General features: G+C 41.4%; 1 protein-coding gene across 1 annotated transcript; it reads left to right on the top strand.

The window, feature by feature from the left end:
• Positions 1 to 1,196: 1,196 nt before the first annotated feature.
• CHIC1 (cysteine rich hydrophobic domain 1) lies at positions 1,197 to 23,659 on the top strand. Its single transcript, XM_086619686.1, has 6 exons — positions 1,197 to 1,363; positions 7,132 to 7,186; positions 13,620 to 13,775; positions 16,346 to 16,402; positions 16,636 to 16,695; positions 19,521 to 23,659. Exons 1-6 carry the CDS (start codon positions 1,197 to 1,199, stop codon positions 19,569 to 19,571), a joined length of 546 nt encoding a protein of 181 aa, XP_086475812.1. The 3' UTR covers positions 19,572 to 23,659.
• The last annotated feature ends 3,486 nt before the right edge of the window (positions 23,660 to 27,145 follow it).

Below are 27,145 nucleotides of genomic sequence, written 5' to 3'. Positions count from 1 at the left end.
TCATTAGACTGTGATTTACCTGCAACTCCACTTAAGATGGCCAACGCACTGAAGTAAGAGCACGCAGCACTGATAAAACTGTAGCTCATACAATTTCATTTTCCTAAGCAGCAAAAGTTTTCACAATCACTTCATCCGCATTTTGCTGAAGTCTAGAAAGTTCTGAAAAACAGCAAAGATGGTTTATGAGGGAACTCCATTCCTAAAGGCAGCAGACAGGGATGGAGACCCATTCCTGCCCTCTGAGGAGGTGAGCTCCCTTCCTTCCAGCAGCTGTGGGTCAGGAACTCAGACTGGGCCACATACTGGACCCAACACACCACTTCACGGTAACTACACTATTACTGGGAAAAAAAAACAAACAACCCACAAACCCTCTCAGTTTTCCTGGATTCCCATAGTGCCATGACAAACAGCAACACCTTTTTGGCTCGCTCTCCACGTGCAGGGGGGGACTAATACCTCCCCAATCCACACCTGTGTGCCACGGGCTCAGGGCTGGGGCCCTTCCTCTGCCCTCAACTATCCCACATTTTTCTCCCTCAATTTTGGGACTTCTCCCGTGCGCGTTTTCATCCCTCTCACCCCCCCCGTTACCCTGCACGGAACCCAATTCCCAAACCCACCAACAAACCCCTGGCAACCACCTCACAGCTTCGGGAAAACCCAACAGCCACGTGGCCAAAAACCCACCCCGTCCTCCCTCAGCCGCCCCGGGCGAAGCGAGCGACGAGAAACGAGCGGGGGAAGAGGGGGAGAAGTCCCCAGGCGGCTGTTTTTATTGGAAACGCCACGGAAACACACCTGGAAACGCGGTAAAACAGAGAGCACCACCACCTACCGCGCCGGCAGGTGGGCGGGAAACCCCCTCCTTCCCTCAGGCACCGCGCCGAGCGGCGGGAAGGGGCGCGCGCACCTGCGGCAGCCCCCCCCGACCCCCCGGCGGCGCATCCAGCCGCCGCTCCTCCCCCGCGGGCACCGCCTACCCGAGGGGCCGCGGGGGGGGATACCCGCGTTCCCCGCCGCGGGAGGGAGGGCGGGCGGGCCCGGGGGCTCCCCCACCGCCCCCGCCGGGCGAGGCGCCGGGAGTTGCGCTCCGCTGCGCTTGCGCGCCCGCCGCCGCCGTTGCGCGCACGGGGCTCCGCCCCCCCGGCGCGCAGTGCGCAGGCGCGCGGCGGGGGGTGGGAGGGGTTGAGATGAGCGTACTACTCCCCAATATGGCGGACTTCGACACTATCTATGAGCTGGAGGAGGAGGAAGAGGAGGAGGAGGAGTCCGAGCCGGTGGTGCGGAGCCAGGAGCTGCCCCGGCCCCGCGATGCGCCGGATCCCGTAGCGGTGCGGGGCGCCGGGCACATCACCGTGTAAGGAGCGGGGGCGGGCGGCGGCGTGGCGGGGCGGGCGGGAGCACCGTGCTGCCGGCGGCACCGCGCCGGTGGGCGCACGGCTGCCCGCTGGCGGTGCCGGGAGAGGGGAAGCACCGAGCAGGACCGTGCCCCGGCCCTTCTTGTCCCTTCCCCTGCAGACGCGAGCTGCCCGCGTTACCGCCATCCGCAACCCCTCTCCGCCCCCCCCCCCCCCCCCCCCCCCCCCGGCACCTGTTTCGTGAGAGTTTTGCTTTTAACGCGTTAAAACGGGAAACTTGGTGTTTCCCAGCAGCTTGAGGCGACGCCAAGTGATGAACGACCAGCGGGAGTTCAGTTGGCTGTTGGGTGCAGCAGCAGCTCATCATCCCGGGCAGCCCGGGGTGTACTCCTTTTTTTTTTTTTTTTCCCCCCAACAATCTGTTAGATAAAAAGGAAAAAACGCCGCACGGTGCGAGGACGAGCGGTCCGTTGGAACAGTTTCACCGTGACCCTGCTCTCCCTGCGCCGAGCCGCGGAGCCCCCGCGCTGCACTGCGGAGGAGCCCGCACATGGCCGCGCTGTAGTTTGTCGCCTCCGAACTTAGTCGTGAGTTTGGTTTAGGCTGAGCGTTGCTGTCGTGAGAACGCAAAACGAGCCCGAATGTTTGCCACTCGTTTGAACAGCTGGAACGGAAGGTGAGCAAACTGTGTGACCTTACGCATGGTGTTTACCCGTAGGGATGTTCTTAATAGCCTTACTCCAAGAGGGGGAATTAATGTGACAAGTTGTTGGTTATTATGTTCATTTTCGTGGCAGGGAGGGAAGTACTGAAATGTTTGTGTTGCAGAGATCCGTCAAGCCTGCATTGCTTTGGATCTCCCTTTGGATTGCGTAAAAGAATGCCCATTTCTTTGTGTAAACAGGCGCAGTGTGGTGTAGCTGTCTGCAGCAAAAACTCTGGGTGGGGAAGGCGCTCCCATCCTCAGAGAACTAATGTTGGATTTGATGCTGTGTCCATTGTGTAAGTCCCAACAAGGTGTGCATGGAGCTAGTGCCAGTGGGTAGCTGCTCTGCTGCTCCGTAGTGTACTTGCTTTTGTTGGTGGAATTCCTGTCCTGACCCCCAACAGCATGTGGCCTGACGAAAGGAGGGATGTGACACAAGCAAAATGATCGGAATACCACATATCCATCTTGTGAGTTATCTGGTGTTAAGCACTAAGCTGGAAAAAAACATCATACGCTTACTTGCTTTGTCTGCTGCGATGCTTTTTGTGTGTTAGGATGTTTCTTAAAGTTCCTTCCTGGTCCAGCATCTTTCGGGAATGGGCAGGTGCATCTCCAAGAACTCTGTCAACTCGTGATGTCTACGTCAAAAGAAAGCAGCACTTGTAAGTGACACGGAAATCATGAGCTGGCACACATGCCCGTGTAACTGCCTGAACTGAATTTCCATCCACCTTGCTTTCCCTTTCTTCCACTCCTCCCAACTTTCTCCCTGTAACAAGGATACCTGCCTGAATGGTAGAAGGCAGCTTTTACCAGTTCATGACATATTTTTAAATCTCCTTATATTAATAAAAACAGTTAGTGGATGTTATCAATAAAATGCAAATAAACCCCGGACACTACAGTATGTAATCCTGACCTCCTTATTAAATGAGAAATATTTTGCTCCCCGAAGAGTTTCTGGTTAGTATGTGTCAGCCCTGAAGTTCTGTCACTTTTTGATCACAGAGATGCTGCTGCTTTTGAAATCAGTTGGCTTCTGAAGCAGCCTGCTCTAGTTACTGGAATGAGATACGTCATCGAGTAAAACTTGTGTTTGTTTTCTGAACCTGCCTGGAACATTGGTGATAAAAATTTCTGTCAAGTCAAACACTGTTTAAAAAAAAAAAAAAAAAGAAAAGAAAACCTTAAAAAGCCATTGTTTTCCTTGGATTTTTGTTTCAGATGCCTTCTGTTCCTCACCTGACACTGGCTGCTTTGGATACATTTGGTGTATAGAGAAGGGATAATTCTGTAATTCCAGAGTCATCTTCTGGTCCAGCTTTTCATGTACAGTCCTCTTATAAAACTCCCAAGTTAGTAGATTCAAGCTATATAGTAGTTTCTTGCATGAGAGTTTTTGTTCTTACGACCTTGTCAGTGAGCTGCTGACCCTAACATAGTTCTACTGCAGTATCCAACAGTACTAAATATAAATTCCAAGAATCTTCTGAGGGTTTTTAGCAGGATCTTGCTTTTTCCACTCACTACTTTGCTAACCCTTTTACCCCTCTGCATGGTAAGAATGATCGTGTAAAGTGCATTTGTTTTATTTTACTCACAGAGAGAGAGAGAGAATGTATGTGAAAGCAGTTAGCAGAATTTATAGAATCATAGAATGGTTTGGGTTGGAAGGGACCTCAAAGATCATCCAGTTCCAGCCCCCCTGCCATGGGCAGGGAAATCCTCCACTACACCAGGTTGCCCAAAGCCTCATCCAACCTGGCCTTGAACACTTCCAGGGATGGGGCATCCACAACTTCTCTGGGCAACCTGTTCCAGTACCTCACCACCCTCAATGTAAAGAATTTCTTTCTTATATCTGACCTAAATCTCCCCTCTTTCAGTTTAAATCCATTGCCCCTTGTCCTATCACTACACACCCTTGTAAAAAGTCCCTCTCCAGCTTTCCTGTAGGCCCCCTTTAGGTACTGGAAAGCTGCTATAAGATCACCAACTGATGTTTTAAATGATTTAAACGACAGGCTCTGGAATTTATTTTACGTAGTGATTTTTAAATATACTGAATTTTAGAAGACTTTATAGGCCAAATTGTGCTAGATCACTAGTCTGTTGTAGAAGATTTGATTACGTTACTTAGCTCTTCATCAAGACTAAATCTTAACTTTTTTACATTAAATATTCTAATAACACTTCAGTACTGTTACAAAAGTCACTTGCGAAGCTGTAGAGCTATACAACGTTCTGCTTTAACATTTCTAAAAAAAAATGTCTTTTTTTATTTGTTTCTTGAATCCCTCCCCTGGTCTAATAGGACTTTAATGTTTCTGGACGTTGTGGTAAATCATCACAAGAATAGTCTGTAAAGCGTCTAGAGACACTTTAGTAAAACTGCTGGAGGCTGTCAGTGATGCTGACTAAATGTTGGATTATAATGGAGCATAGTCCTGTTTTCACCTTTTATATTCTTTTACCCATTTGCAGGTGCCAGTGTCAGAGGTGCGTTTCTGTAACTAGGATTTCTTGGATAAGTTATAACTGAACGGAATGTTTTGGCACCTGATAGAAGTTTTGGGTTTTAAATGTTTCGTGATGTTATCAGCCTTCAAATTTAACGTAATAAAAGATATTGTGGTCTTATATTCTTAAGAGATCCAAATCAGAAAGCACTAATTTATGTTATTCTTTATGGAAATTGGCGGTGCAATGGGAATTTTAATGAGTATATGTGAGCAATGAGATAAAAGACACTACCTATGGCTTAGGAAGTTTTTTGAACTACAAATTGTTGAAGGTCAGAAGAGTATTCTGGGGAAATGCTAGTACACCTTTGCAGGTTTTTGTGGATTTTTTTTTTTCCTTTCGCTGTTTCCCAGGCATCTCCTACTGTAAGAGTTGGTGTTCTGGGCTAGGTGGACCTTTGGCCTGATTTAGTGGAATTAGTCTTTTATATGGGTAGAGCAAATAATTCTGCGTAGTTCATTTATTATGTTGTCTGATTGCTACAACTTTGTGATCATTTCAGGTAGTTTCATTGCTGATACACAGAGAAGTCTGTCTTCTTCAAAACAAGCTTGTGTATGTGCTTCACATCATTAGTCTTTTCTGGATTTTTTAAGGAATACCTCCTTGCTCTTCAGGCTTCCTTAAAGATAAATATATAGCATAACAAAACTTGGCAGATTACAGCTTAAAAAGAAAAGCTACAAAATGTGAAGGCTGACTTGACAGATTACATTAACAGAGAATAGAAATGTGTATTAGTAACTTTTGTGCTTGCCTAAAATCTTCCTTGGTTTACTGTTTGGTTTTGTAGCACCAGTTTAACGTCGTGGCTTTCCAGTTCAGTGGAATATGCGGTAGCCTGTACTGTGCTGACGTTCCCTTAACTTAGATTCACTTCCAGAAACTTTTCAGTGAAAATATGTTGAATGAAACACACTCAAATATATGGGAATTTGTTTGAGTACTTAGAAGAGCTTAAGAGACAAGGACTGAGAAACACTTCAGTTAAGATCTACTCTTTGGGGTGTTTTTTTTTAAAATGTTTTACACAACTAGTGCTCCAACAAGCTGCTCTTTATGGAAGTCAAGGCTCCGACTTAATAACTGTTGAACAACTTGATTGGACTTCAGTATTGTTGACCAACTTTTTAATTAGATTACTGTAGTTCTGAAGACAGCACAAGTTCTTTTATTATGCTTTCCTCTCCCTTAAGGTTTATTTTACTTTTTTTGTATACTTCTGAACAAGTTACACTGCCAAGTTTGGATATCTGAATTACTATGCTGTGCACATGAGTACGTGTGGATTATGTACTGATGGGGGACTGACGTTTCAGCAACACGAGTATTTGTACAAGTGACAGTAAGGAGTACTTCAGGTGACTCAAAGCAAATTCTCTCTAGAAGATTCATTTCCACAATAAATATTACAATACCAACTGTACTTGTGCTCCTCTTTTTGGCTGTGGTCCTTTTAGTTTTTTTCTTTTTTTTTTTGGACAGAAATACTAAGGAGATAGTTTAGCAGAGCTGACTGAACTGGATGTACGTACAGTGTATTTAACTTTACAAACTTAAAATTAGGCTCTGTTCAAACATACAGGTTGCAGCTGAGAGGCTAGCTGCTCTTGTATTTTGCTAAATTACTGAATTGCAAAGGTTGAAGATTTCAGTTGAGGTAGAGGGGGTGGAAGATCAGAGTTCTTGTCCTTCAGAAGCTAGCAGGTTTAGCATCAGAGCTTAGTTAAAATCTTACCTACTTACATGCTTTAAATAAAATAAAAAAGTCAAGTCAGTCTGCACTGTCGGTATCCTGCTGATCTACATTAGCTTTTTGGAAATTTCATTTGGTTCCGTAGTTTTTGAGCTAGTGGTAACACAGGTTTACAAGCAAAGTCTGGCTCCCTGTGAGTTTAGCTGGTTATAGTGGAGACTTCTTGCCCAATAACAAGAAAGCTTCAATGAAGAATAGTCACAGTGATGCCTCAGACTTAATTTTCTTGAAGTTCCTAGTTGTTTTAAAACTGTTCTTTGTGTAGGCTCTTACATGTCTTGCATGAGATAGTGTAACTCAGCCCAAAGCAATTTTTTCAAACTGTATGGTTATAAATTTCTAAGATGATGATGAATGGGTTCCTTATAACTAGCTTTATCTGTTGCATGTGAATAAATTGCATGAGTAAGAAAAACAGCAGTAAAAGGATTATTTAACCTAGTAAAACTGGAATTTAACAGCTGGAGGGTTTTTTCTTAAAGAAAGCAAAGATTGACACTTAACTGCCGTCCTGTACAAGAATTTTTTGCGCTTTTGGCGACTGGAAGGTGTTGGAGTAAGGCACCAAGCTGTAAGTCTCGATCTTGAGTGACCTGATGAACGATGCCCAAGACCTTATACAAACTTAGATTGAAAGCTCATGAAATAATGTAAATGTAAGGGCAAAAGAAACGAATAGTTTTCTATTTTTTTAAGTACAAAATCTATGACATTTTTTTGTGAAGGGAAACAAAATAAGTTAGGTGGAATATATTTTGTTTGTCTCTTTTGTTTTCAAGGTTTGGCTTGAGCAACAAGTTTGATACAGAATTTCCTTCTGTTCTGACAGGGAAGGTAAGTGTGAGATTAAACTGTTCTTTTAAATGGAAAAAGACCCAGTGCATCCAGGGGTTTCTGTGTTACAGAGAGGTGCTCATGAATCTGCCATGCAGGACAGCACTGCACTGGAGACTGTGGAATTAACTCTGTCCTGGCTGGTGACCAGTCCCCACAGTGTACTTTGAAACAAGAAAAAATGATTTGCAGTGATTGCTGTCGTTGTTGACATTGTAAGCACAGAAGAGCTCAGCATGGCATCACACTGTTGTCATGCAGGCAATCTACATGAAAGCAAGACTAAATTAACCTTCCTTTTTGGAGATCTGGAGTTTGTGCTACCTCCTGTGCAAACGAAATTCTTTCAAATACTAGACCTCACTTTTTAATATGTCTGTCAAGCCTTGAGTTTATGTTTAGACAGATCTCTGGAAGACAGTCTGTTTTATCTGAAGCTTTAAGGAACAAAACATTATAGTATTAAATCTACAAATTAAGTAGGTTTTCAGTACATTTTCAGAAATCTAATAATTGTTTAGTTGCGAAAATTAGTGGCGACAAGTCTCTTGCTTTCTCTGGGGTCCTGTCATCTTACTAAATGCAAGTTTAATAAATATTAATTTGTAGCTATTAATTAATGAAATCTTGTAACAAAATCCTTGCTTATGGTTTTAAATTCTTTACGTAATTGGTTTTGGTTGGTTGTTTTTTAGACTTTTACATTTTGAATTCTTTTTCTCTTGGATTTTTTTCTTTCTGCTGTTTCACTCTCTAGTGCTTTTCTTTTGCTTCGTTTTATACTCTCCTTGTGTATCTTTTCCAGAATTTGTGAGGAAGAAGTTTATTTGGCTCTTACTGCTTTCTCTGATGTCATACCGTACAGCTACACTACCTCTGCAGCCTCTTGCAGTAGCTGTTGAGTCATGTTAACAATATACTAAAATGCAGCTGGGTGGCATCTCCTGGTTCTGCCAAATCCATCTGGGGTTTAGCTCCTTCGTTTTCACCCCAGCATATAATGAATAAAATACTTGTGTTGAATTTGTCCAGCTTTTTTGGCAGCAGTACAATTGAAAAACAGGTTGCTATTTGGAGTTTCTGGTTGTTAAAAGACAGGCTGGGAGCTCTGGCCTTGCTTCAGAATCTCACTGAGCTCAAAAGAGTCTTACTGATTCCATAGTGTCTAATGTGAGTAAGCCTATAGAAAATAGCTAGCAGGAAATGTTAAAACTCATTTTGATTATATAGTTTCATCTTTTTCTGTCTCTCTAAAATATGTTTGTGTGTATTAAAAAAAAAACACAACAAACCCAAACTCCCAAACTTATGCTTTTTAATACAAGCATCAAGGCCTGTCACATATTCCACTTCATTGTCCTCCTCTTGTTAAATAGACAGTGAACGAAATTCTAATTTAAAGTTCAGTTGACTGCTTGGAATTAATTTAGCAAAGAGAGGAAAGAGGAAGTTATTCTACTTGTTCTATAGATCTCATCAGTGACAGCACACATCACACGAGCAGGGATTTAATGTATATAGGTATGCTTCTTCTATTGAGAATCTTGCTGGCCTGTTATTTTTTTCTCATGTGCGGATTTGAGGGGCTTTCTGATGAAGAAAACCTTGAAATTAGTTCCTTTTTGTGAAAGGAAAACACCAATCAAATGAGGTAGTAAACACGTTTTTCTTACTGCCTGCCACAGGCTGCCATGAAAGACATTAAAAACCACAGTTGTGGGTTTTTTGGTTTTTAATACTTTCATAAATTGCAAGAAGTAAATAATCTGTGTCTTCTACTAGTTGTGGCAGTCAATCACTTTATCCCTATTGAAAATGAAAACTCATTTTTTTCCAGTAAGAAGGTTTTCTTCAAATACCCTGATACATAATTCACAATAATAAGCATATTAGTCAATTGATATACCACTTTAAGATCTTCTACTGTTCTTAAAATACAAATTTTTACTTTTTTTGAAATCACAATTTATGAATAGTATAGTAACTGTTTATATTAACAATTTATGATTAAAACGTTCACTAAGAACTTGCATTAGTACACAGGTAGTGTAAGGCAATTTCATGCTTTATTCAGGATGCCCACATAAGTTTAATTTGTTGTCCACTGTGAATTGATATTAATAATATATCCCATCTGCTAATGGAATGTAAAAGATGGAGCCATTAGGTGGGGTTGATAGGTTTCTCTACGGTATTGTTTTTCTTTTTAATAAATACAGAGGAAGATCTAGGTTTTTAAACACTGGATGAAAATCTATCGGATGCCCAATAAAAATCCTAAATAGATTAAACTATGTAGCTACACCTTTCTCCCAGAAGCACTAACTTTTTGGATTTGTGCCACTGTGTAGTCTTAAGAATTTACTTCAAATTCCCGACCCTCAATTTGCCTGTCTACATAATAATGGTAGTAAAGCTTTGGCTAATTTTCCTTTTTTAAAATCCAAAATACCTCTCCTTCTTCATCCATCTCCCCTGCTTCCTCCTCTCCCAGTTTTTATGGAGACTGGATAGTTATTGTGAATTAGCCTAGAGCCAAGATGCATGTAATTACATCTTAAATATTTAATTGAGACAAGTTTGTTGCTTGGTTTTGGGAGAGGTGAATGTGTATATTTGAGGATAAAACACAATAAAAGAAGAAAGGAAGGGAAATATCAGGTAGGTCGGATGTTGTGCCTAGCTAGTTCAGCTAGATTGACTTCATATTTATCTTGCAGGATGAAATGCAAGCTGCAGCTGGGGTATAAATACTGAGCTGGGCTTTCAAACTGCACTCTTTTCAGTGGAATGGATATTTTAAGAAAAGATTTGACTACACTTAATACAGAAGCAATATTTAACTTTCAATTATGTGATTAGACTTTGGTCTAAATTGAAATTCTGGCTAAATTTAAATTCTGTGTGCTACAGTTTTAAAGGATTATGAATTCTTTTAAACCAAGCATTTAAAAGCTTTTAACAAAATACTCCTTAAGATATATGGCACAACAGCACACACTGCTCCAGGTGACAAGAAAATGATGGAGGCAGTGAACCTTAAGGAAGAAAGTGGAGTTTCCTGCTCTGATCTTAAAACAGTCAGGGTCCTACACAGACATTAGTGTGCAAGGCAGGGAAATGTAAGCCATAAAAACGTGCTCTTGGTATTGTGATCCCGTTGCAGCGTGTGATTGATAGGGTTTGTGATTGTGATGATTGAAGGAGAAAGATCAGGCCTGCTGGGCTTTGCTTGCTCTCTTCCTGTGTTTGTAGATGCTCCTGCATCCTGTTGTAAAATATTATGACACCCCCTCCTTTGCTTTTATGTTGTGGTTGGGGTTTTTTTTCCCCTCCCTTAAAGACCTAAAAGGAACTAATGTCTCTTTACAAGGTGTACTGCACAGCCAGGAGCTGTGTACTTATCTCATTCTTTTCAAGATCCAGACGGAAACTCTCCAAGAGGCTTTCCAAAATTACTCAAAACTAGACTTTCTTAGGGAGCTTTCTTTGAGCAGGAGGTGCTGTTAATTCTCTGTTTGTTTGAAATACATCAGTCATGTCATGTTAACCTTTCAATATTTGTACCTGCAAGAAGGGCGAGATTTAAAATTATGCTAGAAAATCAACAAAATTCTTTGGTGACTGTTTCATTTGGATACCATTTATTATTAAATTAGAACAGTTATTTTATGTACAGATACCTCGTTCTTTGTCACTGTGTAACAATGGTTAACTCATTGTGATGACGCTTCCTAAAGGCAGAAATACTTCCAATAGTTTGGGTTAGCCAAAACCACCTTAGGGAGTTTCATCTTATGTTGCAGCTACGAGATTCACCTTTCCACGAAAGTATTTGGTGCGTTAGCAGGTAGTAGTGGTACTTTCATGGTACTATATTAAGGTAAACATCATACCAAAATTTCTGACAGAGAAATTTGCTCTGTTTCCTGGTGGCATCCAGAGTTGGTTTCCAGTTTGGCCATTTGCAGCGCTATGTTCTACAGGAAGGGGAGTAATTCAGCATTGTTCTTCTAAAATAGCATCAAACCATTCATCAAACAGCGACTCCCTTAAAAGTAGCACAGAAATAGGGAATTTCACCCTCCCAGTGCTTTCTTATTAGGTCCCAAATTTTTCTGCCAGCTGTGATCTAAGAATCTGGTTGACTTCTTCCCATGTTAGATGTTATCGCTGATGATGATGATGGTTTCTTCATGTTAAACTGAATTCTAGACTCTGCAATTCTGTCTTTGGTAGGTTTGTACAGCTGTATTTTGGGGTTGAGGCGTGGTGTTGTCACGATCCAGTAAACTTGTGTCTAATACACAAGGAAACGTTCTCTTTTCTTAGTGAGATTCATTGCAAAAGAACTACTGGGATCAAGGAAAAAAACCTACTTATTTTTATCTTTCAAATATGCAGACAAAATTATGCATGGGCAAATTTAAAAAGACTTCCTAAGGCAAGTGCCGTTTGTGTATGTCTAAACGTTAAGAATTTATAAACTTCCTAAGAGCTGAGAGTGCTAATTTGGTGTACGTAATCTCAATTTACTCTGAAACATGTCTGGCTGCGGAAGCTGTACAGTGTTACTCGTACTGACCAGTTGTACTTTACTACAAAACTTGCTCCATCTGGTATTTGTAGTATCCTAAATACAGGAGCCAGCATTGCCAAAGAGATCTCCAAAACCTTCTGTCTCAGATATATGCAAGTACAGGCTAGATTTCCACATTACAACGCAATTTTTGTTCTGTTCGTTAAAAATGTCCCAATACATGGGATTTCGGGGTTTTTTTTTGCCATTTTCTTTCTTTTTTTTTTTCCTCCAACTGAGGTGTCTGTTGTAAAATACATTTAAATGTTGATGTTCCAGTCAGTCTAATGAAACTTTTTTTACTTGCTCCATTTGTATATGTAAAAAGAGTTATAAGAAAGTCTATTTAATATTGGGGGGAAGTCTGTATAATCGCAAAATAAATACTTTATATACTTATTAATTCCTGCTGTAAAATTATCACCATGTTAAATTATGTTCTTGTGTTACTCACTGTAGGCCTGGCTTGTGTACAAGCCCAGATGACCTCTAACTCCATACAGCAGGGTGATCTGAGTGGCCAGGAAACAGATGCTCTGTCTATTTACCCCCTTTCCTGCAATGTTCTAATGAATTTAGCTCTTGCGAAAGGCGGAGGTAGGAGAATCAGGTCCTCTCCTTTCCTGTCCCATAGTTTTGCTCCTTTGCTGAAAGGAGCCTTTGTCATTAAATTAATGCTTTTGTTGTGTTGCCCTTGTTTGCAGAACCAAAGGACACAGCTGGGCTTGCTTGGCTGGAAGGACTCAGTGGTAGTTGCACAGCTTCCTATACAGACTAATTCTAGGGTTTTTTTTTCTACAACATGGCAAGTAGTTAGAAAGTAATTTTTTTTTTTTTTTTGAGTTGTGCCTGACTGGTCAGGTCTGTTGAAGTTGCATCTGATCATTCTGCTTTGCGTGTTCGAATGCTGGATTGTGTTACAGCTGAGTGCCATCCTGCAGTCAGTACCATGAATCTCTGTTTGGCTTGTCAGATACAAGTTATTGAGATTCCGTGGAGAGATGAGGGATTTGGGATGTGTGAATAGCTAAGTGCTTGCAGTCTTTTGCAAGAAACATGCTGCTTCAGAGAAGGGAGCTTATTTCTGATAGAAAATGTGGTTTTCCACTGTGACTCTGCAGTGGCAATACATAGAAAATATTATTTTGAGTAAGCTCCACTGAATATTCCTTAATTTCAAAAAGTTATTTTTCAACAGCTAGGCTTTATTCATAACCCTGTACAAGATGCACTTCTTTGCCTTGAATATAATCCAGGATATGTCTTTCCGGGCTTCCCTATTTTAGGAAGCAGCCGCAAGTGAAGTTGTGGCCTCATGTGGATATGGACCACTTCAGGAATTTATTTGTGGACAGAGGTCCACCTTCACCTGGGCACAGTGTAGACTTGCATTGGTATGAAACCCATTTGGACAATGTTATCCTTTTTTTCTGTGTGACACAAGAGTGTTTTTACTGCGAAGCTGCCCTGCATTGCCTTGGAAACCAGAAATCTGTCATTCTTCCATATTCCTTTTTTTTTGGTCAGCGTACATATGTTGCACAGCAGTGTCCCACTTCTAGTTTCCGTGTTATCAAGACAATTGATTTATTAATGGTGCAATAAATAAGGATGAGGCTGTTCGTCTTAAGTGATGTTTAGCTTTTTAATGCAAGTTTTTGCAAAGCATGCACCATAAATGAATTTGTGCCAGGAAATTGACTTTTCACGCTCGCTGGGTGACCAGTGTTTTAGAGGATGAGGTCATACTTTATCATGGTATTATGTTTCATTTACATTTTAATCTGCAGAGGCAATTATTGAGAACATACACCTGTAATGGCTTTCCACTGAAGGTCAGCACTTCTGTTGCAGGTTGCCCCGGAAGAATTCAAGACCAGCATCAGTCGCGTGAATGCCTGTTTGAGGAAGAATCTCCCAGTCAACGTGAAGTGGCTGCTCTGTGGCTGCCTGTGCTGCTGCTGCACACTGGGCTGCAGCCTGTGGCCTGTCGTCTGTCTTAACAAAAGAGTGAGTACATGTTTCCTTCTTCTTATTCTATTTATTCTGCAATTACTGGAAACATTAAAGAGTGTTATCATCCCCGTTTCAAAACTCTCTTTTGTCTCATTTGCATTCAGAAGGTTGTTCTGTTTTCCATTCCTTAGAAAATAGAAAAAAATTATGGTTTTTAATGATGTAAATGATACCAAATTACAAATGGATTTAATAGTCTTAGGAACGGCTAATCCCATCTCAGTTCGAAAAACAGGATGGAGTCTATGATAACCTAAATTTTCAGGATTTCTGAAGGTCTAAGAATTGAATTAAACAAGTGCGGAACTAGACATTGACCTTCAAAGATTGCCAGAACTGGATTGAAAATTGCTCTTCCTCTTCACACACCCCCCCAGAATAAATATTTTTTTTAAATTAATCACTTTTTTGTATGCAATAGAGGCCATATCATTTCAGAGCTGTGGTTTAGCTGACATCTTTTACTGTGCTGTTGCTATTAAGAACAAAGGCAAATTTGTTTTCTATGCAGGAATTTTAAAGATTTCCTTTCCCCTACCACTACCAACAGAAAGTTGACAACTCCTGTAATCAGATCCAAAGTAATAATTCTGCAAAGCGCTTTAGCAGTATCACATAAACATGATCCTAATTACCTCTATGGTTTACAATCAGAATTGATTTATCACAGCAGTAAATGTTTAGCAAGTCCATAAATAGGTATATCGTAATGATATTCTTACAAACTGCGTAGCTGCAAAGACTTACGACCATAAAATCTCATTATCTACAAATATAAATAGTATGTAGGTGCACTAGGAAAAAAACACCTCCCACACTTATCAAGTAAATTACAGGAAAAGATTGTAAGTAAAAAGCTGTTAAAAAGGAATACTTGTGGCTTTTGAGAGTTTGTGATCTTTAATAAAACAAACCAAAAGCAAAAAAAAAACGAGGAATAGGCATTGCTTTTTGGAGAAAATAAAACAGAAGTGTTTTGCCGAACTTTCCAACTTGCTCAAGAAAATAACAGTTGCATTGACTGAGATTGAGATTTTGGTTAAAAATAAAAGAAATGCACTAAAAGCATAATATGTTAACGCGTTGAACAGCTAATCGCTGAAGCCTGTATCACTCAAACGTTACGGGACGTGTTTCAGCTTGTTTTACCTGCCTTTATAAACATTCTTATTGCAGAGGAGTGTGCTTGAGCTACACAGATGGAATATTTACAGTTTTAAAACTGTATTTGATGTTCTTGTGGTAGTGAAAATCTAAATAAATGCCCATGTGGTGTTGTGGTGTTAACATAATTCTCAACAGTACAAATAATAGGTAGGAGTAGGGCAGAGGATGTTACTTCTGTGGAGATGTGTGTGTATAGTAGAGTGATTTGATCACTCCAACAATCACAAGTGTAAGATGGTTCTTAATGTTCCCTTGTGGTGGATCAAATGCAATCACCAACTAAGCACCCACCAGCTACTTGGTTACTCAACCCCTGCCAGGCAGGACTAGGGAGAGAATCAGAAGAGCAACAACTATCTCAACAACTCGTGTGTTGAGATAGGGACAGTTTAATAGGTGAGGGAAAAAAAGGGAAGAAAACCCAAATCATTGATGCAGTGTCAACACTATTTTGGTCCCAGATCTGAACCACAGCACCGTGCAAGCTGCTGTGCAGAAAAATCCATCCCAGCCAGTCCCCAAACACTCATCTGTCAACAAAAGGCATGATGAGATATGAAACTAAGGTGGCTGAAACACATACCAACATGTACTCTTTAATTCCAAGGATTGCTTTGTCACTGGAAAAACTTAGAAGTGGTGGATTCTCCACCAGTAAGTCTTTGATTCAGGATTGGATAGCTTTGTGTCTTTTTTTTAATGAGATGGTGTGTGTAGCTCATCTACCATTATTAGCTTTAGCAAAGGAATTTGTGGATGGAATTCTGTGGCATACCATGCAGGAACTAGAGTAGACGACCACAGTGGTCTTTTTGTGACCTTAAAAATCACTGAAACTCCAGAAATCTTATCTCTCATAATTTTGGAAGAGCAGAAAATAAAGGTCCTACGAGCTTCGGTATCTGAGAGTTAAAAATAGAGGCACTGTTTGTTGTGAGCTGGGGTTCTACAGTGTTGAGATTTTTCAAGATTCAGGTAACAATTACATTAGCAAAATCTGGAAATTACATACATGTAGATTCTGTGTTGTCAGTAGACGACCTGTAGCAAGTGCAGTTTTTGGCCAAGAGAATGTGGGAGATGCTGTTTTGTTGGCTTGGCTGTGATAGGCAAAAATACAAAATTCAAGAGGATCTCTTAGTAAATGAATTCTGGGAAAGTTGCAGTCCCAAGTTAGCCAAAAACCTGTGGGTGTTTTCTTTTTTTCTGAAGAAGATCTGATGTTGAGGAGTGGGGAGCTGAAGTGGTAGGACTTCCATTTATAATTTTTCTTTTGCTTCATTCTACTTTTATAAAACTAATGTATTTTAAATGAAGCCAGAAAAGCAGTAGTAAGATTCTTCTGGATGAGGCTGACTACTGAACTGTTTGTAACACGGTTTTGGCTTCCTTTTTAGACTAGAAGATCAATTCAGAAGTTATTAGAATGGGAAAATAACAGACTATATCATAAGGTAAGAAAAGTTGAGTGCTTGTTTTCTTCAGCTTTAAGAAGAGTAAGTTTTTTTTGCATAATTGGCACGTCGGAATTTTACAGTCTTGTTATAATTCCGTACTTTGTAGTGATCTTAAACCTGTGTCTGAAGTGTTCCAGCTCCTAATAGTTGGGTATTGCTAATGCTTGTTAACGTTACTCTTCAAAACAATGCTGTGGTGTGCACTAATCCTTTGGTAATTATTTTTTTAGCTTGGTTTGCACTGGAAGCTGAGTAAAAGGAAATGTGAAACTAGCAATATGATGGAATATGTAAGTATGGCTTCTGTTACTTATTTGGTATTCAACATAACTATGATTTTTACAAAGAAAATCCTGAGCTTACGAGACTGTCACCTATCCAAAATAAATCTCTCAGAGAAACGTGCAGTTGTGTGTGACACATACTCCTGAAGGCCACTTTTAACAAGAGCAGGCATGGCATATATTGAGACTTAGAAATTGTCATAGAATCATGGAATTGTTTAGGTTGGAAAAGACCTTTAAGACCATCAAGTCCAACCATTAACCTAGCACTGCCAAGTCCATCACTTGGTGCACTTGTGGTGCACATCCCTAAGCACCACGTCTGCACGTCTGTTAAACACCTCCAGGGATGGTGACTCCACCACTGCCCTGGGCAGCCTGTTCCAATGCTTGACAACCCTCCTGGGGAAGGAATTTTTCCTAATATCCAGTCTAAACCTCCCCTGGCGTAACTTGAGGCCATTTCCTCTTGTCCTATCACTTGTTATTTGGGAGAAGAGACCGACCCCCACCTCGCTGCAATGCCCTTTCAGGCAGTTGCAGAGAGCAAGAAGGTCTCCCCTCAGCCTCCTTTTCTGCAGGCTGAACACCCCCAGTTCCCTCAGCTGCTCCCCACAAGACTTGTGCTCCAGACCCTTCACCAGCTCCGTTGCCCTTTGGACACACTCCAGCACCTCAACATCTTTCTTGTAATGAGGGACCCAAACCTGAACACAGGATTCGAAGTGTGGCTTCACCAGTGCCGAGTACAGGGGGACGATCACTTCCCCAGTCCTGCTGGCCACACTATTTCTCATACAAGCCAGGATGCTATTGGCCTTCTTGGCCACCTGGACACGCTGCTGGCTTATACTCAGCCGGCTATTGACCAGCACCCCCAGTTCCTTTCCCACTGGGCAGCTTTCCAGCCCCTCTTCCCCAAGCCTGTAGTGTTGTGTGGGGCTGTTGTGACCCAAGTGCAGGACCTGGCACTCAGCCTTGTTGCACCTCATACAGTTGGCCTCAGCCCATCGATCCAGCCTGTCCAGATCACACTTGAAGAGTCTTCCTACCCTCGAGCAGATCAACACTCCCACCCAACTTGGTGTCCTCTGCAAACTTACTGAGGGTGCACTCGATCCAGATCACTGATAAAGATGTTAAACAGCACTGGCCCCAATACTGATCCCTGGGAAATGCCACCGGTCACTGGCCACCAGCCGGATTTAACTCCATTCACCACCACTCTTGGGGCCCAGCCATCCAGCCAGTTTTTTACCCAGCAAAGCGTGTGCCCATCCAAGGCCATGAGCAGCCAATTTCTCCACGAGGATGCTATGGGAAACAGTGTTAAAGGATTTACTAAAATCTAGATAGACAGCATCCACAGCCTTTCCCTCGTCCACTAAGCGGGTCACCTTTTCATAGACGGAGATCAGGTTAGTCAAGCAGGACATGCCTTTCATAAACCTATGCCAAGTGGGCCTGGTCACCTGTATGTGCCATGTGATGGCACTCAAGATGATCTGCTCCATCACCTTCCCCAGCACCGAGGTCAGACTGACAGGCCTGTAGTTCCCTGGATCTTCCTTCCAGCCCTTGTTGTAGTTGGGCATCACATTTGCCAACTTTCAGTCAACTAGAACCTTCCCAGTGAGCCAGGACTGTTGATAAATGATGGAAAGCAGCTTGGTGAGCACTTCTGTCAGTACCCTTGGGTGGATCTCCTCCAGCCCCATAGACTTGTGGGTGTCTAAGTGGTGTAGCAGGTCGGTAACCATCTCCCCTTGGATTATGGAGGCTTCGTTCTGCTCCCCGTCCCTGTCTTCCAGCTCAGGGGGCTGCATACCCCAAGAACAACTGGTCTTACTGTTAAAGACTGAGGCAAAGAAGGCATCAAGTGCCTCAACCTTTTCCTCTTCCTTTGTCACTGTTTCTCCTCACATCCAATACGGATGGAGACTCTTTTTGTTGCTAATGTATTTATAGAAGCATTTCTTATTCTCTTTTACAGCAGTACCCAGATTAAGTTCTAGCTGGGCTTTGGCCCTTCTAATTTTCTCCCTGCATAACCTGATGACATCCTTGTAGTCCTCCTGAGTTGCCTGCTCCTTCTTCCAAAGGTTATGAACTCTCCTTTCTTTCCTGAGTTCCAGCCAAAGCTGGAAGTTCAGCCAGGCCAATCTTCTTCCTCACGAGCTCATCTTTTGGCACATGGGGACAGCCTGCTCCTGCGTCTTTAACATTTCCTTCTTGAAGGATGTCCAGCCTTCCTGGACTCCTTTGCCCGTCACAACTGCCTCCGAAGGGATTCGGTCAACTAAATGGGCCAAAGTCTGGCTGGTGATTCCTCCACCAGTCCATTGTTCTTTAACGTTTATCACCTTTTCCATTGGTATTCATAATTACTTTGATTCAAATTCTTTGTGCAGAAATATTGTGGATTTATAGTAGTGTGGTTTTTATCTGGATCTTTTTTCTTTTTTTTTCTTTTTTTTTTATTGGTCTGAATTTCATAAAAGTTTTATTCAAGACAGTTCATTTAGGAAAGCAGAATTCAAAATATTCCTGTGGTCCTACTGCTCCCCCATCCACTTTCATGTATAGCCGTACAGATTATGTAGGCTTGAAGAAAAGAGATAGTCACCCCAAAAAAGTCAAGTGTCCAGAAGCTCTGTATTTCAAAAGGACTTAAATCTCTGCTTTGTTACTCTGGGAAACGTTCCCTCCTTACAGAATATCTCAGATATGTTTAGCCTTATGTACCAGCTAATGTTGCATGGAAATTGTGCTGAAGGTTTGAACTTTTTGGTTACTGTGTTCTGTTCTTGTCTTTTTCCCTTCTTCAACAGGTAATATTAATAGAGTTCTTACCAAAATATCCCATATTTCGACCTGACTGAGGAACAGCATTTGCTCTTTCATGTTACCTGTCATTTTCTACCCTTAGTGCCTTGTAGATGATTTTGGAAAGAAGATGGTCTACTTTGCTGTGACTTAAAAATGTTCTTCAGCAGAATATCTTCTGTGCTATGTTACTTTCTTTTGTTAAGAAGAGAACAATTTGCACATTTTTTTTTATGTTAAACGAGGCTTCTACGTTGCACTCTGAATTTTTAACATTAACAATAACTGATAGAGTTGCCACTAAGGATCTAACATCAGTGCTGCTTAAACTTATTCTGAGCATGCTGCCTTATTAATTTCTATATTTGCTGTCCTCAAACATGCATCCTGATGCTGTGTCACACTCTATTTTATTCTAAATGTCGCAATCCTATAAACCCTCAGTGGAAATGTCCAGGTAAGCATCTAGTCGTAATGATTTTAGTATAACTTGCTTGCGTAGGACTCGCAATCAACAGCACTGGTTTTGTCCTGCACTTTGCAAAATCATCATTTACATTAGGGGGTTAATTGTTTTACCCACTATGGATTTGTAAATACTGACTCTTTGCATAATGTAAAGTATGGTATGCCAAGGTTTACAGAATGTAATATAGCTCTTACTCTATTGCCAACAGCCCGATGTGGTTTTACTGGTTACCATTTGCTAGTATCCCTCTGATTGTATAGACCCATCCACATGCTGGTTTTATGGTAAAGCCATAATGAGTTTGTACATACTGTCAGATGTGTAGGGCTCCGTTGCACTTTGTTTAGTAAATGGATGAAAAATGCAGAGCATTTCTGTCTTTTTTTTTTTTTTCCCCAGAAAAAAATAAAATTCAGGTGTTGTTTGTAGCACCTGAAATAGGAACTTTAAATACTGTTCACCTTTGAAAAAGCTGCATTTGTGGGGCAGATGGTGGCTGCTATTAGCAAAACATCCTACAGTGTCTTTAAGTTAGGAATACATGGATGTCAAGTTTTGTTTTATTTTAAATAAGGACAAAAAAAGTTTCATAATTGCAGACCTTCATTACTATGGAGGAGAATTTGGAACAGCCAAATCAAAACTGAAGTAACGCTTTCATTATTTTTGTAGTGTGGTAGTACTTCAACATTTCACCCGTTAAGTGGCACGACATCCTTTCCAGTAGAAATTAATTTTATCTAAATCAGAGTAGTGTTTCAAAACACACTGATGGGAGGAAGTGGATGGGCTGAAAGGGTTCCTGCATATGTTTTGGCATTCAGGCGCAGTCTGAAGAGCCACAAACGCCTTGTGGAATTCACAAGTATTTTTGGATTCTTCCCTGTTTGCCCGAGCTCAGGAAGGGAAGTAATTGTACAAAAGCTTCCTGTAATGGCTGGCCAAAGCAAGACCACTTGATAATAGTAAGCAAATGAAAATTGATGCAAGTTCCCTCCCTTTCCTAACTAGAAATTAGAAATCAGAGAAAAACCAGCAGATGAGTGATTATCTGCAGGTCGTGGTGAATATCATCGTACGTGTCCAGGCATTTCTTTGCAGCAACTTGACTCCTTGCAACATCATCCCAAGTTGCTTTTTAGTTTTCAGGGTGACTTGGGATTTCCTCTGAATGTATTTGCATCTTTTCAGTACGTGATATTGTATTAAAATATGGAATTTGTAAGACCATTGCATTCTAATAGCTGTAGTAGGCTGGGTTCCTTGTACACAGTGTTTACAGAAGGCCAGTTTTATGCAAGTGGTTACTTGGAATCAAATTCCATGCTGTTCTTACTGCACAGCTGAGGAGTGTCAGACTCCAGCACTTGCAATAGGTTCTGATCACAGACTGATGCTTCAGATTCTGGATCTGTATGCTTAGTGCAGAGGTTTCATTTGACTGCTAGATTGGTGACAACTGTGTAATTGCATTCGTAACACAATGAATAAATAAAATTATGTTGTTTGGATTTAACGTTAGCTACACCTTGCAACTCAGGTTTCTATCACAGAACCAAGAAAAGTGTTCTCTCCAGTTTATTTTTTTTTTAGGGTGAGTGTTAACTGGAAGCAGAGGAAATACTTAATGGCAGAAAAATGCAGTGTAAACCAAAACTGGAATAGCACACCCAATCCTATGTATTCTCTTACAAATAAGTTTCTGGAGTAAATGCAGGGAGCTTAGCTTAATTAACAGAACAATGGAAATTTCTTGTTGTTATGCAAGAACTTTGTTAGTAATTTTTATTTCTTTTTTTTATGTAAGAAACTCAAGAAATCTCAGCAGGTTCTTATTTTCTTGTTTATGTGACAATATTTTCAAAATGTTCTTTTCCAACCAGAGAACAGGCAAGCCAAACGAGAGTTCTAGTAATTGCCAGCGGTGAATGCTGAGCAGTCCTCGGTCTCACTGCTAACAGAAATCCTCATCTCTGCTAACCTCACTGTATTCAGTTCAGAATTTCTCAGCCTGATTTGTTTCTGTGAAGTGCTGTGCCAAGCTGGGAGAACACCCCCAGCTCCAGGAGCCCCCAGTCCCTCCGGGCTGCTCCCTGGCCACGCCATGCCGTGATATGGCCAGAGGTCCAAGGGGGAACAGGATCTGGGCTTTGCTTTCCCACCCTTATCCCTTTGGCCCCTTCCCATGGGCCTGGGTCTCTCCCAGGCACCACGAGGGACTTAAGCACAGAATATTAGTTTTTGAAGTTTACATGGTTTTAAGTATGTAAATTCCATACCTTCTACTTTGTTGTTATTCGTTGATTGTATAGTCTTCAAACCACAAAAGGGGCTCTTTTTTGTGTTTTAATAGACATTAAAATAGACATATGTGGCCATAAAGCATGTAGTGAAGAATATGAGAGCCAAAACTGCCATTTACAGTAAGCTCCATGTTTTAGTAAGTAGATAAATTTGCATTAAAATGCAGACCCAGCACTCAGTATTATATTTGCATCTGAAAGACACAGGTTCTGTAGCTTGTTTCAAGTCGAAGGCAGCTGCTAGTACTGCTGTGAACTCGGTGCACTTCTGTTCTGCCTACAGGTTCCTTTCTGCCTGGGCTGTCCTTTGCTTTAATAGAAAAACACAAGTAATTGTGTCTCACAAGACTGAAAAATCTCATTTTTGACAGTAAGAAGTCAGCATGAATTGGTAAGCCTGTTTATGGAGGATACTTATTAACTGGAGAAGGAATCTGTAGCAATGTAACAGAGATTAATGTTAGCAAAGTGTAGTGGAAGTGGTAAAGAAAGTGCCTTGACAGGTTCCTACAAAAGAGAAAACATTGTGCAGAGAGTGAGAAGAGGGAGCTAGTAAGTATCAATAGTGTGAGTTTGCAGCAGATTTTTAAAAGCAGTTGCTGTCTACCAAATCAGTGTTTAATTTTTTCAAACAAACAATGTTGACACTAACTTTCCTTTCTAGTTTTTGCTTAGGAAATATTCGGGTTTATATCTAGTTAAAGTTTTTGTATCTAAGGAGTATTGAAGTATTAAAGAATACTGGCAGAGCATCAAAGCTGCTACCTACTGGTTCCCCACCTGCATCTGTGAAGTTGTTTTACCATAGGAGGGGGAAAGAAAAAAAAAAAGCGTTCCAAGACATGCACAGACAAGTTTGGGAAGTGTGGTTTCCGTTGTAGACAGGTGACATTGAAACAGAAAACATTTTTGCTAAATCTAGTGTGGTCTTGATAAATAAATAAAAAAGTTCCCATGCTTTCCTTGATAGGTACAAAACTCCATATGCAAAACCATAAATGTATGTTTATTATTGTCCCACTATGACAGTTTACTACATTCACTTGTCAACACGCTGCCACTGGAGCAATAAAAGTGTCAAGCTATTAATATTCAATGTAAATAATTTATCATTTTAGTAATGCTATGTGATTCTTCTGCCATTTTGTTTTGTTTTCTGCTTTTGGTGTTCTTACGGTGTTGTAACATCACTTGTACTGCTTAAGAAAAGTGGTTTTGTTGAAGCTGTATGAAACTTTGTGTTCTTACCATTTTTATTCTGTTTACAAGTGAACAGCCACTTTTTTAATAGGACCTCACATCTTGAGAGTTTTCTCTCTTTCTTTTTGTTTTTTTAATTAAAATAAAATTCTAACTGAGCTCGCTTTCTGCAATTCACTGCACTGGCCTGTGCCATTAAAAGAAGCTGGAAGTCAGACATGCGTAATCACTTTAAGACATTTTTCTTTCATTAAACTGAAAGATGAAAACCTTTGAATAGTGCAATGTGTTTATGGACCAAAAAAAAATCTCTTGCGTCTCTCCCTGTAGCAGTGTGCTGATCAGCTGTGAATGGAATGGCATCAGTGATGGGTTTTCTTTAAATGTGACACACTTCTGATACGGCCTGACCAGGTGCTTGTATTGGGAGTTTAAGTATGGCTTGACTGGTTTGAAGAATTTTTCACTCAGAGGGTGGTGAGGCACTGGCACAGGTTGCTCAGAGAAGTTGTGGCTGCCCCATCCCTGGAAGTGTTCAAGGCCAGGTTGGATGAGGCTTGGAGCAACCTGGTGTAGTGGAGGGTGTCCCTGCCCATGGCAGGGGGGATGGAACTAGATGATGTTTGAGGTCCCTTCCAACCCAAACCAATCTGTGATTCTATGATTCTAAGAATAAGACTTGGAGAGCTTAGGCAGGCTTTCCAAAAAAAAAAACCAACCTGCAGAATGATGATCACATTTAGTCTTCCAGGTAATTTGGTTGGTTGGTGTACAGACTCTCTGTTGTAAGTTCTTGTACAGGCTCTTGCTGCAGCATTCCTCTCCAAAAAGGCTCCGAAAAGCAGAGGGTTTTCTCCTGTGCTCTGGGAGTTGCACCTCAAAGGGAGCCTAACCTGAGCAGGGATGGTGTCTGTTAGCCAAATAAATCATTGGCTTATACAGAGGATTGTGAGTGCAGGACAAGGCAGCCTTTTGTGTGTGTGTGAACAGACCAGCTTTGTAGCTGTGAAAGCAGGACTTAAAATTAAAGCCTTTGGCTCATCCCTGCGGGAGAAATACGGCATTCCTCAAATGGGCACGTGCGGTGCTTTTGTTGAAAGCTGGTGTCCTCAGTTGTTTTGGACAAATACAGGAGCATCTGGGTTGACGTGCTGTTTAAGCATGGAACTGTTACTGAATGATGTTTGAGAAATTTGGAGAATGTTGGTGTGGTGCTAGGCCAAATACAGCACCACGAGGCTGAGTCACGAAGTTCATCCCGTAGGGTTTGAGCTGGAATTGCCCAGACCACCACTAGCAAAGGTCCATTTTAACAGTACTTGGGATGTGGCCCCGATTTTTACCAGTGGAAGGCAGTTTCAGAACTACTCGGTAGTGAAGCTCATTTTAATCTCTGTGCTACTGTATTTATAATTCCATACACCTGTCATGCCAGCATTGTTCTTCAGCATAAATAGTTGAAGTGTTCCAGCTGAGTTTATTTTTCTAGTTAAGCTTATAGAGACTTACACCTCGTAGTCTTCGTTTGCTGGACAAGAGGAAGTGTTAGTCTCCTCTCAAAAGCAAAGTTCTCTGTTTCTGATCATCCTACTTGCATTTGCGTGCATTTATTCCAGCTTGAATTAATTTTCCTTGAATAGGTGTGACCAGAAGCAATCAGATATTGCAGATAATGGCTCATGGCTAAGGCACCAGTTATTTCAACGTAGATAGTTCCTTCTCCACTGCGAAAATAATGTGATCCATTAAATTTAAAGGATCACATTTGTCTCCTTAATAGCTGTATTGTATTTCTGATTCATAGCTGTTCTGTGATAAATGTGAGACTTTTTCTCTTCAGTCACTTCGTGCTTATACGAGCTCCCACAGACACTCATTACTAGTCCCATCAGTCCCGACTCATCATTTGACACTTTGTACTGTTGAATTTCTTGATACTTACATTACAGTGGTCCTCCCAGTCCTCCAGCTCTCCTTGTGTATGCGCTCCCATTCCTCCTGTAAAAAAAACACCACACCACCTTTGTCACTGACTGACTCCATCTGCAAAGTTAACAGAAATCTTTTTTAATATGTTCACATTTTATTTCACATAACTGTATGATCCATAGTAGCCTTCTTTTGAACAGTAAATTAAAATTTCTTTCGGAAATATTTATATATCTAGGTTCATTGATAACAAATATGACCTGAGATTTCTGCTAGGAAAAAAAAACCACCCTTTTTAAGAACACTCTGAGTCACATGGGATATCCAAAATGAATGAAATTGGGAGGAGGAATTACAGTAGCTCTCAGACTAAAAAGAATTTAAAATTAAATTAAAAGGTATGTATTAAAGAATAGGCAATGACTGATCTGTATTTAGGGTAAATTATGTGATGTGCAAGCCTAAATGAGTAATTGAAAATTACTGGTTCTCCAGATAATATCTACGAGGATATCCTTGGACACTGATGACAACGAAGTGTCTGGCTTGCAGAATATGGTTCTGCAAACAATAGCCCTAAGGTTAAGTGTGTAAATGGCTCAGAGTGCCCAAATACCAATGGGGATGGCAAGGAGAAACCACAGTGATATAGTACAGCTCAGCAGGGCAGCTCATGGGCTTAATTCCAGACTAGTTTCCTACATACCTGAACAATTCATCCTTCATTAAAGATGAATTTATTTTGACCTTAAAATGAGTCTATACAGTAGTGAAATCTGTAGCTACAGAGGGTCAGTCCACATCTTCATCCGAGCTAGGTTATGAAGTGCAAAACTGTAATTTGGAAACTAAGCAGCCAGTTATCCTAACTGCTGTATCCACCAAAATACAAAGAAGTTCTCTTCAAATCTGATTCCTGTTGGGTTTTGTTTGGGGTTTTTAAAAATAATTCTCAAATGTTTGTAAGGTTCAAGTACTGTTTTGGGACCATGTGGAAAAAACCCAACAACTATTGTACAGTCTGTGAACAGGCCACAAGAGTCGTTGGCCGCTGCTGAGGCTCTGCGTACGAGTGGCGGTTTTCCACTGGGTGAGTTAATCTGGAACTACTGGTGGTGCCTAACGAGGGGGTCTCCGGGGCCGACTCCCGATATACTTTGGGGGTGCTGTGAGACAGTTGTCTAATCCCTGTTCCAGTTGCCCCAGTGGGCGTTTGTCCAGCATCTCTTTGCACCTGCAGCAGGAAGCAGGGGCCGCCGAGGAGTGGATCCCGGCCACGCTCGAACCGCAGGGAGACGGGCCACTTCCGAGGTAACTTTTGATACGGAATTTTTTGTCATTGCTGAGTGTGTGGAAAAGCACTTTACGATTCGGTATCATTTTCGGTAGCGCTGGGCAGTGCTGAAGATGACACTGCTGTGAGTTTCCGTGTAGTACGGGTAGAATTAAGAGCTTTGGAACTGGGGAGGGCATCACACTAACTGGTGCAGCTACTCCGAAGCGGAAGCTACTGGATGGCTTTGGGTTGCAGAAGAGTATCAGGCGCCACATCTTGGGGATGTAAAACGTGAAATTCACTTACGAGCTGCAAAGCTGGAAACGGGATGTGTAAATCCATCAAAACGCTGAGCGCTTCCACAGTCTCACCAGCGGCTCTGTGAATGCCGCTGTGTTGGCAGAAGCGCATTTAGGGCTTGCGGAACGATCACGGGCAGCAGAATTATGTGCC

The sequence above is a fragment of the Tauraco erythrolophus genome, chromosome 13 (assembly GCF_009769465.1).
Source record: "Tauraco erythrolophus isolate bTauEry1 chromosome 13, bTauEry1.pri, whole genome shotgun sequence".
NCBI classification, from domain to species: domain Eukaryota; kingdom Metazoa; phylum Chordata; class Aves; order Musophagiformes; family Musophagidae; genus Tauraco; species Tauraco erythrolophus.
This window is presented reverse-complemented; position numbering and strand designations above follow the sequence as displayed.